The sequence below is a fragment of the Mus musculus genome, chromosome 7, assembly GCF_000001635.26.
Source record: "Mus musculus strain C57BL/6J chromosome 7, GRCm38.p6 C57BL/6J".
NCBI classification, from domain to species: Eukaryota; Metazoa; Chordata; class Mammalia; order Rodentia; family Muridae; genus Mus; species Mus musculus.
In genome coordinates this window covers 41,202,889-41,220,833 of record NC_000073.6, presented here as the reverse complement: position 1 = coordinate 41,220,833, position 17,945 = coordinate 41,202,889, and the positions used below count along the sequence as shown (strand labels likewise).

At 41.8% G+C, this 17,945-nt stretch overlaps 1 protein-coding gene and 1 long non-coding RNA gene across 3 annotated transcripts; one reads left to right on the top strand and one right to left on the bottom strand.

Moving 5' to 3' along the window:
• Nucleotides 1–1,392: 1,392 nt before the first annotated feature.
• Nucleotides 1,393–10,813, bottom strand: Gm6866 (predicted gene 6866). The gene is made up of 3 exons (XM_001002281.3): nt 10,663–10,813; nt 4,575–5,330; nt 1,393–3,379 (listed from the first exon to the last, which is right to left on the bottom strand). The coding sequence occupies exons 1-3, from the start codon at nt 10,667–10,669 to the stop codon at nt 1,575–1,577; spliced, it is 2,568 nt and encodes an 855-aa protein (XP_001002281.1). The 5' UTR covers nt 10,670–10,813; the 3' UTR covers nt 1,393–1,574.
• A 23-nt stretch (nt 10,814–10,836) lies between these two features.
• On the top strand, nt 10,837–17,647 carry Gm34811. 2 transcript variants are annotated; one of them, XR_391399.3, is made up of 4 exons: nt 10,837–11,224; nt 11,426–11,531; nt 12,809–12,846; nt 16,793–17,647. It is a non-coding gene; the product is annotated as a predicted gene, 34811 (long non-coding RNA). The 2 variants fall into 2 exon arrangements; XR_882047.2 differs by having other exon boundaries at nt 10,839–11,224; nt 11,426–11,467.
• Nucleotides 17,648–17,945: the final 298 nt, after the last annotated feature.

The following is a 17,945-nucleotide window of genomic DNA, read 5'->3' as shown; positions in this document are numbered from 1 at the left end:
ACTGCAGATGGATTAATATGTAGATTATTTGCAACTAAACAAAATATCTAAGTCATGTGAAACAAGACAACCCAGTTTGTAAATGATAAATAAAATGGCAGTCCTCAAAATTTTAATACAGAGCATGAATGCATAAAAAAAGCATGTGGATCCAGGAGTTAGAGCAATGCGTAGTGAAACTTCAGGAGATGCCAGCAAGGTCAATCAGAGAAGGAATGACAAACACCTCTGTGGGATTGCACAAGAAGGAATGCTGTGCTCTTCTGGTGGGGTTTGACATGTTTCTGCCTGTTTGGGTATGCCAATAATGGGACCTCCTAAAGCCAAAACCTGGCCTACCACATGGCTCAAGCAAACCATTCCAAAACTGGACATATTAGAAAGACCCTTGCCATCAGTGTTGATGATAGCAGTGTCTCCAGCACATTAGGGAACCAAGGTGGTATCCAACATCATTGTCATGGGTGAGAAAAACGTGATAGACATAGGGAGGAAAACATTAAGTCATAAAGAAAGTGAAGCTATGCTGTTACAGGACCTGCACTCAACCTGGGCCAGGTGAGATAGCTCTATAGAGAACACTTGTTCTTACAGAGTCCTCAGGCTGAGTTCCTAGCAGCCTGTCAACCTTCCTCAACTCTAGACCTACACATCTGATGTCATCCTCTGGCCTCTGTGGGCACTGCACACACGTGTTGTTCCAGAATGTATACAGGGGAGACATACATGCAAAATAAATATTACATGGATGTTTTCTGAAATGTATCCAAAGGGAGATAGGCATACTAATCCAATTAAACCCATCTCAGAAAGTGAGTCATCCTGATATGTTTTCTCTCATATCTGGGTTCTAGATCATGTATGTATACATGTGTACATGAAAGCCTGTTTTTCAATTCATGAAGCTTTAGGAAGTGCTCTGTGCCATGCAAATTATAATTAAGGGTTGAGGTGAGAGGTTTGAAATGGGAAGAACCATGGTAAGAGCAGGAGTGTGTTAAGTTGACAGGAAAACCTTTAGGAAACAGCCCATAATCAGTGACCAGTACAGTGAAAATAAAAGCCAAGGAGAATAATTTTATTACCACCAGAGCTATGATGAATTGCTTTAATAGTAAATACATATTACTAGAGTTTATGTAATATGATGTAGTTATGTAACATATACTACTTTGTCAATCAAAATTAGCAATATTAAAGTTATGAGAACAATAACAAAGACCTCTCCTATATATACTATGGATTAAAGAACTGACATAAACAACAAAGGCCCTGTATATGCTATGGATTAAAGAACTGACTTAAATAACAAAGCCCTGTATATGCTATGGATTAAAGAACTGACTAAAATTACTCCAGTTAATTTTGCTGACTTCAAATATTTAAAATTATTATAGAAAATTTGTCTGTTCATTTATATAAACACAAACATCTACATATTCATCTACATAGCTACATATTTAATTATGCATCTACACTCTTATATGAACCTTGGAGTTCTATGTATATATCTGTATCTGTGTACCTGTCATTATACACATCACAAGTACTATGTTACAAGTTCTGGCCAGCTCCTACATTGCATAGCCATAATATTGAGAAATTTCCATATCAGTTTCCCTGTGAAGGAAAAGCTGTAGTTTCCCAGGAGAGCTACACTTGGCAGCATTCTCACGCTCCTGTTGAGCACGCCTCTTCATGGCTTCCCTCTCTGGCCTCTGCTCTTTTGTGATGGGCTGTGAGATGAGTGGTCCCAGAATGTTGACTTTCCTCCATGGAATTGATTGGCAGCTGAAGTCTTGCAGTCGATGTTGGGTTTGAGGTTTGGGTGGTGATGGTGCCTTATTCCTGGCAGAAGAAATAAGCTCTCTCTGGAATGAAGTGTGAGAGGATGCTCTGTAGGGTACAAGCCTCATGTAGGCCAACTGAGGCATAGCACTAGACTGACTGGTGTTGGCTATATTAGGTTGTGTAGCACTGAAGGAAATTGGAGGAGCTGAATTGGCAGAGGCCATCAGAGATGTGCTTACAGGAGCTGGTTTGGATGGATGAGCTGAGTGGGGATGAAGCCTCACAGGGTAAGCTGCAGTGGGCCTGTGTGAAGCCAGGGGGAGAGGCTTTCTAGAAGCAGGTCTGGCTTGAGGTTGGTCCAGTGTTGGGAAAGGCAAAGGTACTAACTTGACCTTCCCAGGCAAGGGCAGCTCATACTGGGATGTAGATGTACACTCCTTGTGAGCACTGATCTTTGCTCTCTGAGCTTTGCCTGGGATTCTGTCAGGACCCCGGCCCTCAGGTGGCATATCTAGCAGTGCAGAGGTGGCTGGGCCTGGGCCTTGATCTTTGTTGTTGGTGGAGGTTCGCAGACCCCCGAAGGAAGAGATGCCAGTTTTCTTCTCAATCTTCTTCCCGAGTGGGTGGAAGACCTGCACGGACTCCAGCATGTGCATTGCAAGGTGGGTTCGAGGCTTCTTGAAGCTGTTTTGACAGAGCTTAGGTGGGTTCCTCTTCCTCTTGGTCTTGGGGATGGTGGGCTTCTCTTCTGCTTTGACTCTGTTCCTTGACTGCTTAAGCTCCTGTGTTTTCTTGGAGTTGTTCTCTGGCCCACTTGGTCTTTCTTGCCCCTGTTTTCTAGCTCTGCTGTGCTTGCTGGGTGCCTCTTTGGGAGCTTTGCCATCCAGATGCTTTGAGATGTTTTCAATAGCTCTTTCCTTTTCCTTTGCACAGCGTCCACTCCCCTCTCCCCTGACCAGGTCCTGGTGCTGGATTTTAGCCTGAGGAGCTCCATCGAGCAGGTCAGAGGCTTTTAGGTCATTCTTTGTCACCTTTTCAGAGGAGCTGCTCATGACTCTCCAGCTCTGAAGGGGAGGGCCCCAGTCTATGTCTTTGAGGGTTTTGAAGAACTGGGGAAGGTGATCACCTGCTCCCAGTGTAGTGATGTCGTCAAAGTTGTTTCTGAATCCAGTCTCATTCTCCAGCTTCTCTTGCTCTTCCAGACCCACACTGATGCCTTTCATGCTGGCATTGTCAAAAGCAGACTTTGGTCTTAGACTTCTTGTATCAGTGCAGTCAGGGTGCACTAAAGGCAGGTGTGATGGGCCTTGGTTTTCTTTAGTGCCCTCATAGGCATCCCCAGGCATTGACAGCTCAGCTTTCATCTCAAGCATGTTTTCATTCTCTTTTTCTTCCAGGCTTGGAGCTAGAGGCAAGGTCAGGAATTCTGAAGAACTGTACACGGGGGCTGTTAATAAACTGTTCCCATTAACAGGTGGTGTCCTCATCTTGAAAACCTCGGTGGAAATATTGCAGAGTTCTGGACTCTGCAACAGACTGACTGTCTGGCCCGAGGGTAGCAATCCTTGGGATGTCTCCATGTCCACCACTGGAAAAGAGTCAAGGAAGAAGTCAGTGCTGATGAGTGAGATGCTCCCCACCCTCCTCCATTTCATAGCACTACAGCACGCAGCCTCTGCAGGAGGGCAGGCTATTCCTATGAGCTGTGCTTGAGCATCCCAGACAGTAGCTCTTTTGAAAGACAGATGGTGACTGCTCTGTTTTTGCTGCCCATGCCATGTCATCTTTTCTCAGATACTTTTGTTTTCCTTTGGGTTTGTGTGGTTCTTGAGGCTTAGCGTCTATGGTTAGGCTACAAAATTTTCTTGATATATGCTCCTCACTTGCCTTCCCTTTTCCAGTGATACAGTGATTCCCATCCTTGGGGCTTTGTTATTAGGTAAGTTGTCTGGACCATAATTTTTAAGAAGCTAACTGACTCTGACAACTACTTTCAGTTTAAGGCATTACTCAAAACCCCAGAAGCCTGGCTCTTTATGTGGGTTTAGGTATCCAGACCTAGCTGGGCCCTCCTTTGAGACAATCATTTGAACAAAGGAGCTTTCTTCCAGCACTGTATCTCACAGACCTCCTGTAAATGATATGCAAATTGACGTAAGGAAATGAAATATTTGGGCTTGGTTATGATTCTGCATTAGAGAAAACATCTACAAAATCTTATATTGTTGTCAATGGGTCACCTCTGAAGTACTACATCAGATGGAAAAAGAAGGAAAGTAGCCTTGGCTACCTTACCAATGGTACATGGTCTTCACCCTACTCTATAATTTTAAATGTAAGAAAATGCTAGGACAGGTGCTAGGATCTGGGAGGAATTCTTCCTCCAGGACAGATTCTGAGTTGCATTGCTCTGGAGAGAGATTTCAACTGAGAGAAAAATCCAATGATACCAAAACAGTAAGTCCTCATTGTCATCTATACCCCAGAGCAGTAGTGTAAGGATTCAGTAACAGTGTGCAGGGATGTGATAGTGATTAACTTGTGCTGTCACATGTGTGAATGTGACATGTTCCTGACACCACTGAATGCAGAATGGATACCACTCACTGTGGCCTTGCATTCTCTATCATTATTCAGTCTGAAGATGGGGATGAAAAGCAGAGCTCTATTTAACTTGTAAGGACTCATAATCTCTGGCTGTGTGGAATATCCACTATGAAAAGTAGACTTGAGCATCCTTGGTCTCTTGATCATGTGCCTTTCCCTTCTGAGTTTGTACTTACCAGGAAGACTGATGTCTGGCATATTTTGACCAGATGTGGAATAGGAGAAGCCAGAGGTGGAGAGTGGTATTAGGGCATCCCTTGGCTGAATCACCTTTCCCACCATCAGCATCTCTGGTTGAGGGGCAGAATCCTTGCTCACAAGGCAGGACACAGAGCTGTAGGGCTGCAGACACTGCCCCAGTTCTCCCGGTATCAGATGGTCCATGAGGTTGTGGTTGTAGTAGTACACCTGGCTGCCATCCTGGTAGGAAGGTGCCAGGCTATATCCTTGATCTGGTACCTGTGGTGGTGTAACTTGGACAAAACTGGTTAAAAGTGATGGATGGAAAGGGGCTATGGTATTGGGATCTAAAATTTTATCACACTGGGATGTCACAGACAGGGAGGAGAGTGCATTGTCTTGGTCAGTGATGGTCCTATTGAATTCCTGGAGAGCATCTCCCCTATCTTTGCTTTCCGTGAGTTCCCACTTGAGAACACCTGGATAGAAGAGTGCAGAGGTTGAGATCTGGCTCTGATCATTCAGCTCCACCAGCATGGTCATGTCAGCATGTGGGTTAAGGTAGGCTCTGCCTGTGATCATCTGGAGGGAAGTGTTGGTGCTTGGTGGCAGGAGCCATGCTAAACTCACAGCTGGGGTGGAAACACTGGAGGTGTTGCACACCCTTCCTGAGTTTGTAGAGTTGCTCATCATAGGCAGAGAGGGCTGAAGACCACTTTCTGTCCCAAAGAAAGGTGGACTTTGGAAGTTTCCTGTAGGGAGGAAGAGGACAGCAGGAAAATAATGAGGTTGATGCTTTCCAGGTTCCTGTGGGGAGCAGTGCTATCTCCAGTTTGTACTGGCTGGGATTGTCTAAGACTGAAGTTCTCTCCAACATCCCAAATTGCAAATGAATCAATAGTACTTGATTGATTGGTACTCTTGGTACTCTTCAGGATGACACTCATTTGATGAATTCTCTGCCTGTTCTTTCTCTGTGGGCAGAGAATTCCTAATTGATCTCATTCAACTTTTGCTCCAATCTAGGCACAGTCCTTCTTTGTCCTGGTTTGTCTTGCTCCTATACCTGTGATACTATCTCATTACTGTGTCCCAGAGCAGAAATGTTTAGAGGCAAGAGAGCCATAGACAGCTTAGGCCTCTTGCTTTGCCTTGTCTTATGCACATCTCACTCTCTGTAGAGAGACAGGGTCTCTCTACTATATAACAATGGACCTGCCCCTGCCTCTGGAGTGCTGCTGTCTTAAGTGAGTCCCAGCTCCACCAGGATTGTCTATATTCTATGATTAAAAAAAATAATGGCTGGGCAGTGTTGGCACATGCCTTTAATCCCAGCATAAGAGAGGCAGAAGCAGGAGAATTTCTAAGTTTGAGGTCAGCCTGTCCTACAGAGTGAGTTCCAGAACAGCTAGGTCTATTCAGAGAAACCCTGTCTTGAAAAAATGAATGAAAGAAAGAAAGAAAGAAAGAAAGAAAGAAAGAAAAAGAAAGAAAGAAAGAAAGAAAGAAAGAAAGAGAAAGAAAGAAAGAAAGAAAGAAAGAATGAAAGAAAGAAAGAAAGAAAGAAAGAAAGATATAGATGCTCACAGCCAACCGTTGAACTGATCACGGGGTCCCCAATGGAGGAGTTAGAGAGAGGACTGAAGTAGCTGAAGGGCTTTGCAGCCCCGTAGGAAGAACAACAATGTCAAACAACCAGGTCTCCCAGGGTCTAAATTACCAACCAAGAAGTACACATGGAGAGATCTATGGCTCCAGCCTCACATTTAGCAGAGGATGGCCTTGTCAGGCATCAATGGGAGAAGAGGTCCTTGGTCCCATGAAAGCTCAGTACCCCAGTAAAGGAGAATGCAAGGGCACGGAGGCAGGAATGTGTGGCTGGCTGGGAGTGCACCATTATAGATGCAGGAGGAGAGGGGGTGTGATAGGGAGTGTTTGGCGGGAAATTGGGAAAGGAGATAACATTTGAAATATAAATAAATAAAATACCAAATAAAAATGATGCATACAGGATTTTGTGTATGAATACTGTATTTATCTAATTCTTTCCCCTTCTAGATCCTCCTGTGTCCCTCCCATTTCTTTTGAAATTGAAGACTTCTTATGATTTAAGTATAAGTCTTAAATACTATGTGTATATCACTATAAATACTACCTGGTGATAAATTTTCGTTTAGCTTGTACATATGTAGGCCTGACTTATTAGGATTTGCAAACTTATTAGAAGACATTTTCATGAATAAGATTGTTTCTATCTTTGTTACCTTTGTTAATTGTAATTCTTACAGAATGGGAGCCTTTTTTATCCATGAATAAGATTGTTTCTTCCCTTGTTCCCTTTTTTAATTGTAACTCTTTTAGAGTGGGAGTCTTGATAATATCCAACATAGCCAGTGTATACAAGAGCCAAGGAACTCTTTCCTGTCTGGGCTAGAGCCCTGAACAGACCTTGGGTATGAACTCGACAGCCAGTTCCACAACGCCCAAAATAAGCTCAACTCCCAGGTGCTCTAACACACCCAGGGCCACAAGATCCCAGGATCCTAGGAGCTTGGTCACAACAGGATCTCAGTGTCCCAGAGGCAGCTTGACTCCCAGGAGCTCTGACACACACAGGATCTTAGGATCACAGGATCACAGAATGTCAGGACCACAGAGACAGCTGAAACCTGAGGAGTTGTGACACAACCAGGAACACAGGAAGGACAGGTTCCAGTCAGATATAGCAAGGGCAGGTAGGAATAGAGATAACCAGATAGTGGGAGGCAATCCCAGCCCTGGGGAGGCAGGGGCAGGTGGATTTCTGAGTTCAAGGCCAGCTTGGTCTACAAAGTGAGTTCCAGGACAGCCAGGGCTATAGAGAGAAACCCTGTCTCAAAAAACAAAAACAAAAACAAAGACAAACAAAAAGAATATAAGCAACAAGCTGGGAGGTGGTGGCTCATGCCTTTAATCCCAGCACTTTGGAGGCAGAGACAGGGGGATTTCTGAGTTTGAGGCCAGCCTGGTCTACAAAGTGAGTTCCAGGACAGCCTGGAAGACACAGAGAAACCCTGTCTCTAAAAACAAACAAATTACATATTCATATAGCAAGTCCTGAATATACCATCACATTGGAAAAAAAAGCAAGATTTGGATCTAAAATCACTTCTCATAATGGTGATAGAGGACTTTGAGAAGGACATAAATAACTCCCTTAAGAAAATACAGGAGAACACAAGTAAACATCTAGAAGCCCTTAAGAAGGAAACACAAAACTCCCTTGAAGAATTACAGGAAAACACAGTCAAACAGGAGAAGGAAATGAGCAAAGCCATCCAAGATCAAAAAATGGAAATAGAAACAGTAAAGAAATCACAAAGGGAGACAGCCCTGGAGTTAGAAAACCTAGGAAAGAGATCAGGAGTCAAGCATCACCAACAGAATACAAGAGATAGAAGAGAGAATCTCAGGTGCAGAAGATACCATAGTAAACTGACACAACAGTCAAAGTAAAGCAAAATGCAAAAAGATCCTAACTCAAAACATCCAGGAAATCTAGGTCACAATGAGAAAAACAAACCTAAGGGAAATAGGTATATATGAGAATGAAGATTTTCAACTTAAAGGGCCAGTAAATATCTTCAACAAAATTATAGAAGAAAACTCTCCTAACCTAAAGAAAGAGATGCCCATGAGCATACAAGAAGCCTACAGAACTCCAAATAGGCTGGACCAGAACCGGAATTACTCCTTTCACTTAATAATCAAAACAAAAAATGCACTAAACGAAGAAAGAATATTAAAAGCAGGAAGGGAAAAAGGTCAAGTAACAAATAAAAGCAGACCTATCAGAATTACACCAGACTTGTCACCAGAGCCTATGAAAGTTAGAAGATCCTAGCCAGATGTCATACAGACCTTAAGAGAAAACAAATGCCAGTCTAGGCTATTATACCTAGCAAAACTCTCAATTAGCATAGATGGAGAAAGCAAGATATTACATGACAAAGCCAAGTTTACACAATATATTTCCATAAAATCCAGCCCTACAAAGGGTAATAGATGGAAAAGACCATCACAAGGAGGGAAACTATACTTCAGAAAAATAAAGTAATCTGTCAACAAACGAAAAAGAAGATAGCCACACAAACCCAATTCCTCCTCTAACAACCAAAATAACAGAAAACAATCACTTTTCCTTAATACCCCTTAACATTAGTGGATTCAATTCCCAAAAGTCATAGACTAACAGAATGGACCCAGCATTTTGCTCCATATAGGAAATGCACCTCAGTGACAAAGACAGACACTACCTCAGAGTGAAAGGTTGGACAACAATTTTCCAATCAAATGGTCCCAAGAAAAAAGCTGGAGTAGTCATTCTAATATCCAATAAAATTAAGTTTTAACCTAAAGTTCTCAAAAAAAAAAAAGATAAGGAAGGACACTTTATATTGGTCATAGGAAAAATCTACTAAGATGAACTCTCAACTATCAACATCAATGCTCCAAGTACAAGGCAAACCACATTCATAAAAGAAACTTTACTAAAGTTCAAAGCACACATTGTACCTCACAAAATAATAGTGGGATACTTCAACAGCCCACTCTCATCAATGGACAGATCCTGAAAACAGAAACTAAAAAGACACAGTGAAACTAACAGAAGTTATGAAACAAGATGGATTTAACAGATATCCATAGAACATTTCATCCTAAAACAAAAGGATATACCTTCTTCTCAGGACCTCATGTTACCTTCTCCAAAATTGACCATATAATGGGTCACAATACAGGCCTCAACAAATACAAGAAGATTGAAATAATCCCATGCACCCTATCAGATCACCGTGTACTAAGGCTGGTCTTAAATACCAACAGAAACAACAAAATGATATGCAAGACGTTCAAGTGCTGATCAATGAATAAGCCCTTGGTTTGATCTTCTTGAGGACCTGGATGAACACCGCCCTCCGCACAAAACAGGCAAGGTAGTAACATATGTGTGCTAGATGTGCTCATGAGTGCTTTAGAGCTAGGTTTTCAAGGGCAAAATGTCTCTTGTAATCGTTTAAGTTAGTAGTGATTTTTGTTTCTGGATTATGAACTGCCAGCTACCAGTATGCATCTGAGATTTCTTTCTCATGCATTACATTGACTGGAGAGGTCCAGCAATGTCTATACACATGGATAACCATCTATGACTCACAGCTCTGACCGGGCAGTCTCAGCCAAGCCACTCTAAACTGAAAAGAGACATTAAAGTGCTACTTCAAAGACTTGGCCTCAAGATGCTCTCAACATATCTAGTGACTTGGTATAAATATTAAAATGTATAAAAATAGCAAAAGCTATTTTTAATTCATGTGACTTTATAATTAGGAATAAAAAGATATTTGAAAGCTATTGTTAAAAAAAATAAAGAATCAAAGAACTCTGCACAAGACGGATGTGACAGATGGTAAGAATCAGGGTTCAGACTGTGGTAGTGCCCCCTGTTTATGACAGGGAACCTGTGCCCAGACAAATATCAACAGTGCAGTTGCCAAAATAAGGCTCAGGAAAGGACAAATCCTTAGGCCCTTTGGTTTGAAACCTGTGCCTCTCTGCAGCATTCGGTCCTAAACTGTGTGTTCATTTAGGATCAACTGTACACTTTTGACTTCTTTTATTTCTTTATTTTCTAGCCCCTCATCTTTATACTTTGGATTTTTTTCCTCTTCCCAGTTCCCATGGTTCTGTCTTTCATGTAACAGCCTCAATATTTCTACAGTAACTGCTTCCTCAGAGTCAAGTCCCCTCTTAGTCTCTACCACATTCACTTTCCTCTTAAGACTCAACAGTTCAGAGCCCAGAGCATAGTGACACTCTAATCCCCCTGAGATGGATGAAGAAGCACTTGAAAGTAAACTGTTGTATCCAGAGTCACATTCTTAGTAAAAACCAAAGCTAAACATTCGAGATATTCATAAAAATTGACATTCAATTTGAATGAATATCAATACCTATGGTATCCCTCACTAGTCCTGTATGGATTTTAAACATATATTTAAAAAATCACGAAAGTTGGATCAAAACAAATTTTAAAATTTTGTTACTTACCTGACATGATGTATGAGGGAGAATAACAGTAATCCACACACGAAACAATCTGAAAAAATGGTTCTCTTTGTCTGATCTGCTGACCAAACCAGAGAGTGTGTTCAGTACCAGACAGCTCACTGGTCACTGGTCATAGGTTACCTGTGATGATCCAAATTTGTTTACAGGCAGCTCCATGGAAACCCCAGGATTCTACTAGGTGCTGGTAGGCTGGGAGGGAGAATGATGTCATAAATCAAGCAGTAGCCAATTGGAAGGTCATATTCTGAGCTCCAAGACAGGATTGGGTCGAGAAGATGCATGCCAGAAGACCAGCTTCATCCATGAAGCCTGAGTTGTGTGCTGATCAAAGAGTTAATCTTGGCATGGCAGCCCCTCTTGACATGACTTTTAGCCTCTGAGTTTATGGCAGTGCTTTTGATAAGGTTCATTGATGAAGATCTTTCTAATGGACATATGATGTAAAATATTCCAAAAGATTATATCCCTTCAGTGCCCATTGTATACTCAGACAGAACCCTACAGCAGCAAGGAGAGGAGCATATAGGTTGGGGCAACTTAGGTGAGAAACCTTTTCAGTTGATCTGAGTTGTGAGCTGTTAGCATCTGTCTATGACCAAAGGAAGAGATCAAGAGCACCATTTTAACTGTGTTGAAGGGCACGGTTTTGGAGATTATGAATGCTTCAGTTTCTTCTCCAGGAGTCCTTTCTTCAGTTGTTCTGACCCTGGTTAACCTCAAACCTCTCTTCTCTCCTCTGTAGGCTTTGATCCTTGGACCAGCTTGATCCTGCATTCTTACATTAGTGAGTGATAGCACTGAACTTCCAGAAGCAGTGGTCTTCATTTCATCTGGCAAATGCTTGTAAAGTGGGTTCTGCCCTTATAAGTAAAGAACAGAGGAGCCAAAGGAAAGGCTGGCTGCATGTGTTCCCTTATTCAGACTTTCGTGCTCTTCTGCCCATATTCTGCTATTTCTGAGTATTTTTCTCTCCTCTTCTTTTGTTTTCCCGTGTTAGGATTTCCTATCTAGCTCATGTTCTGGATCTCACTGTACATCACTGTCTGCCCTCAGACTCAATGGACATTCTTGTTGTGTTTGTCTCCCTGTTTTTAGTATCAAGGTTGTGAGCTACCCAGGCTGGCTGCCTTCTCTCTTTGTCCCCACCTGAAAGGAGTGTGACAGTTCCTGTACCTTCTTCCTTCTTGTAGAATTCCTCTGTAGAATTCTGGGTTTCTGCCAAGCTTGAGTCTGAAACCCACATAAATAGAGGGGGAGAGGAGAAAGAAAGAGGTGGAAAAAGAAAGAAGTCCTTAATTGGTACAGGTTGTTGGGTTACATGAAAAAAAAAAACACCAATTTTAATTCCACTTTTGAGTGAGATTCCACAGGTATTTTTGTTCATTTGTGATTAAAGGGCTAATCTTTTCCCCTTTTTGGTGTATCCTCACAAACCTGAATTTTTTTTTTGACCTTTTTTAGACATATATGCAAGTCTCGTGTCTGTCTGTCTTTCTTTCTTTCTTTCTTTCTTTCTTTCTTTCTTTCTTTCTTTCTTTCTTTCTTTCTTTCTTCCTTCCTTCCTTCCTTCCTTCTTCCTTCCTTCCTTCCTTCCTCTCTCTCTCTCTCTCTCTCTCTCTCTCTCTCTCTCTCTCTTTCTTTCTTCCTTTGCTTCTTTCTTCTCTTTTTTTTATATTGTATCTCCAATTTCTGTGTCTCCCTGGTAGATTCATAGACTATATATGGATCATGGCATGGGTTTGTACATGTTCATATGCCATCTGTAGTCTAAGTATTCCTTAAAGCACTAACTCATTCTGACTGTATCAAGAAGTCTTCACTAAAAATGATACTAGAGCCACTTAAGCTGTCCTCCAGCAACCCTAGGGGGTATTACAACAATCACTGCGGAGCTTTCACACTGAACTAGTGCTGTAGCTTGCAGCCATATGTCTGGCTCCATAGAAATGTCCCTCCACGCAGACAGTACAGTGTTGTGTAGTTCTGGGCAAATGTCTGCTGGAAGAATGTCCTTTTTCACATAGCAACCAAAATGGGAGCCCTCCTGACATATCACTTGTCAGATACTGGCATACATTTGCCAAGGCTATGCCTGAAAGTAAACTCCTACTTGTGGATGTTTCAGAAACCAACACTCTCCTACTGTGGCACTATAGACCCAAGGTGAGTAGACAGTCATCAGGACTGAGAGGAGGCTCACTCTGTGTGGGGGAGAGAGGGGGGGGAAGAGAGGGGGGAGAAGAAATTGACTGTTATATGTATTTTCTTTTGTAATCCCATAATTTCTTTATATTGTTTTAGTATTTTTCAATTAATTTATTTACTTTTTTATTGAAAATAGATTATGTTCTCATATAATATATCATGATGTTGTTTTCCCCTCCCTCTATTCTGTCTTGCCCATCCCCAGTCCCTCTGTCATCAGTACCCATTCCCTGTCTGTCTTTCATTAGAAAAGAACGTACTTGGCCATTCCCTCATACTCTGCTCCATCTTTATCCCTGCACATCTTGTAGGTAGTACAAATTTTGGGTTCAAAGTTTTGTGATTGTAATGGAGTCCCCCTCTCTCCACTGGAAGTCATGCCTGTCTACAGGAAGTGGCCACTTCAGTCTCTATATACCTCACTTGTAGGAGTCTCAGCTAAAGTCAACCTCATAGACTCCCTGGAGTCTCCCTTTTCACATGTCTCCAGATAGTCCCACAGATGTCCCCCATGTATATCTGTTCTCTCTCCTGTCCCTCTCCTGCCCCATTCCCATATCTTATCCCCATCCCTATTCCCCTCCACACTCCCCTCCTACCCAATATCCTCCCTCCATCCACATCTGAATTCTATTTTAATTCCACTTTTGAGTGAGATTCCACATCCTCCCTTGGGTCCTTCTTATTTCTAAGCTTCTCTGGTTCTGTGGATTTTAGCATGATTATCCTGTACTTTGTGGCTAATATTTACTTAGAAGTGAGTAGATACCATGTGTATCTTTGTGGCTCTGGGTTACCTCATTCAGGATGGTAGTTCCTAGTTCTATCCATTTACCTGCAACTTTCATGATGTCTTTGTTTTTAATAGCTAAGTAGTATTTCATTGTGTAATTGTACCACATTTTCTCTATTCATTCTTCACTTGAGGGACATCTAGGTCATTCCCAGTGTCTAGATAGTATAAGTAAAGTTGCTATGAGCATAGGTGAGCAAGTGTCTGTGTTATACAGTAGAGCATCTTTTGGGTATGTGCCCAGGAGTAGTATAGCTGGGTCTTGAGGTTAGAACTATTCCCAATTTACTGAGAAACCACCAAATTGTTTTCCCAAGTGTTTGTACTAGTATCCACTCTCACCAGCAAAGAATGAGTGTTCCCCTTGTTCTACACCCTCGACAGCATGTGTTGTCACTTGAGTCAGAGTGGTTTTGCTTTGCAGCTGATGACTAAGGACATTGAAAGTTTCTTTAAGTGCTTCTTGGCCATTAGAGATTTCTTTGTTGAGAAGCCTACAGAATGGGAAAAGATCTTTACCAACCCAATATACTAGAGAGGAATATATATATATATATATATATATATATATATATATATATATATCCTTTATATATATCTAAAGTATGTAAAGAACTCAAGAAATTAGACACTACAAACCAAGCAAACCAATTATAAAATCAGGCAAATAAGGTAACAATGTTTTAAAGAATATTCTCAGGTGAGGTGTTTTTATGTAAGTGTGGGGTCTCCTTACTGGTTAGGTAGTCACATTTTATAGGATGATTATAAAAATATTAGTAAGGGAACTCAAATTTGAATAGAAAAATATGCAAATACATTGAAAGCTTTTACAAATGGGTGGGGAAATAATTTTGTTTTGCTTATGTAAAAAAAAACTTTTTGAGGACAAAGTCACCTTAATTTTTTATAGCAATCAACAGTAAATTTCACATCATGAAATAAATGTATTTTTCCGAGTGAATCTGAAAGTTCTTTGATAATTTGAAGAACAGTGACACAGTGGTGACTCCACCTATGTCTAGCAACTTCTCTATGGAAAACTTGAAATAGCATTTGGTGAGATGGCTCAGCAGGTAATGGTGTTTGCCACCCAAATCTGACCACCTGAATTTCATCACCAAGTTCCACCGTGACAGAGAAGGACTGACTTCCGAGAGTTGACCTCAGACCTCCAGACTCATGCTGTAGCATGTGTGTGCCAGCATTCACACACGCATACCTACTGCAGTCAGTACTGGTATGATTGTAGTTCTAACATGTTGCTACATTTGTGTAAGTTCTCTCCCTTTACCATGTGTGTCCTTGATACTGAACCTTTGTCATCAGGCCTGGGGGCAAGCCCATATACCCACTGTTTTAGTTAAGGTTTCTGTGCTGTGATGAAACACCATGACCAAACATGACATAGGGAGAAAGGAATTTATTACTCTTAAGTATCCTGAGTCACACTTTATGCAAGGAAGCCAATGCAAGGACTCAAACTGGGAAGGAATCTGGAGGCAAGAGCTGATGCAGAGACCACTGCTTTTTTAGCCTACTTTCTATTCTTATAAAGGTTTATTTATATATTTTTTATATTTGAGAGCTTTAAAAAAAGATTTGTTTATTTTATATATATGAGGTACACTGTCAGTCTCTTCAGACACACGAGAAGAGGGCATCAGATCTCATTACAGATTGTTGTGACCCACCATATGGCTGAGATCTTAGCTCAGGACCTCTGGAAGAGCAGCCAGTGCTCTTAACTGCTGAGCCATCTCTCCAGACAAGTTCAGCCTGTTTTCTTATAGACCCTAGGTCTACCTGCCAAGGGACTGGACCATCTAAAATGGACTAGGCCCTCCCATATCAATCATTAATTAAGAAAATGCCCTGCAGGTTTTCCTTCAGTTGGATCTTCTGGAGGCATTTACTCAATTGAGACTCCCTGCTCTCAGATAACTTCAGCTTGTTTCAAGTTGATATAAAACTAGCACGCACAGCCACTGAACCATTTTGCCAGCCCCTTAGTTTTTCTCTTGCTGCTAAGACACCATACCTGGCAGAGACAAGTGAGGAAAGGAATATTTTGGTTGGTGCTCAAAGATCTGCAGTGTATAGCAGCAGGCAGGCACCACTGAGTTGAGTTGGTGGTAGCTTGGTGTGTGGCAATGGGCACTCATAACATGGCTGACCAGGAAAAACAGAATGGGGAGAACCATGTCTGGACTATAACCTAAAAGGCCACTCCTAATTATCCACTTCTGTCAGGGAGGACACTTCCTAAAGTGTCCATAGTATTCTCAAATAGCACCACTATCTAGGGAACAATTGTTCAAAACAGCAGCCTCTGGGAGACTTTGCAGATTCCAAGCATGGGTTCCATAAATGAATGAGGTCCATTTATCTAATGACACCTAATGCCACTATTGTCAGTGTGCGTTACTTTCAGTAGCCCACTTTTCACTTTTGGACAAGAAAAATCCATTTCTACTGGATTCCTAGTAAAGACATTTAAAAAATTCAGGATTTAAAAGAAATTATCTTCAGGCATGCAATAATAATCAGAATGCCTTGTTATCATGAGAATTGTAATCTACTAAGTTTTACTCCTCTTTTATTTCATTTGTTGTATGAAATATGGATATACACACGTGCATACTCGTGCCTCAGCCTGCCCATTGACAGGCAATAGATCATCACCACCATACCCCATTCTGTTTGTTTTGAAAGGTTGTATGTATGTATGTGTGTTTGTTTGTGTGTGAGTGTGCATGTGCTTCTGTGTGTGTGTGTGTGTGTGTGTGTGTGTGAGTGAGAGAGAGAGAGAGAGAGAGAGAGAGAGAGAGAGAGAGAGAGGCCTTTTTTGTCTTCATTCAAGAAAGCCTTGTGTGTATCAGATTGAGAACAACAGCATGTATTTCTCATTCAAAATGTATGGAACAAGAAGTGTCTCACACTTTGCAGTTTTCTAGATGCTTCGAATATCAGCATAGATTTGCTGATTGGACAATCCTAATCTGAAAACTTAAAGCTGGAAATTGATCTGAAATACAAAGGATTTTCAAGATGTTTTAGATTCTGGGCTACTTTGTATGTTGGCCTGGGTATTCTGTGCTTGCTCCATAGGTTGGCTTGGAGTACTTGGAGGCTACACTGCTTGACAGAAGATACCCTGCTTTCCTAATGCCCTCAAAAGTAAAAGGCTCAAGAGTGTGAACTTCCTGGAGCTGCTTTGCACTTGATGCAATCCTGGCCTCATAAGAGACGTCTGGCAAGTGGAGCTGGAGGTCTCAAATAGAGGAGAACATGGACTCGGTGGTGCCACCATTCCTCAGGTTGGTTGGTTATTTGTTGTGTTTGTGTGTATGCACTGTGTGTGTGTTCACCATACCGTGTATGTGGAGGTCAGAAGACAACAATAGTTATGTCGTTCCTTCCATTATGTGAGTTTAGAACACTGAGCTCAGGCTGTCAGGCTTGTTAGCCAGCTCCTTGACTCACTGATCCATTTTGCTGGCCCCATTCTTCGACTGAACAGTGTCTCCCGAAGCCACAAGAAAATCAAGAGACTATCACGCGACCTTAAGTCCCTCCCTTTCTGGTGTTATGTTCCACAGTGGTGGGGATAGATCCCAGGTTTCCCACTTACTATTCAACAGTTCCACCGTGGAACTTGCCTCAGCTCAGAACTGGGCTTTTACTCATAGGTAAACCCTTTCCCATATCAAATAAGCAGATATATTGGCATTGGAAATTGCAGGCCCAGTCACATGCACACCCATGCTCCAGAGGTGGCACCATAGGTTAATACTTGGACTTGTCAACAGTAAAGACCTTGACACATACATGTATAGCCCCAACATCAGTTTTTCAATTGCAACCTGAACCTTTCAACCTATGAAAATTACCCTTGAAGGCTATCTTCACCTTGTGCTCTATACAGTAACACTTTAGTAAATTTTCTTTTCCAGGACAGGGACTCTGTACCTCTGGCTGTCCTGGAACTCATTATGTAGACCAGGCTGGTCTTGACCTCCTAGAGTTACATCTGCCTCTAACTTTTGAGTGCTGGTATTAAAGATGTGAACCACAATCCAGGTTTTCAGTGGGTTCTTTAGGATAACTGAAGGGTCTTGCTGTGGGCTGACCTCATTGAGGAATGTTTTGGTAAAGCTTCAACCCCAATAAGCCAGTGCAATAAAACACTACTCAATTACTATGAGTCCAAGCTGTACACCTAGATTGGGCAGATCTATCACTCTACTACTATATTACCCAG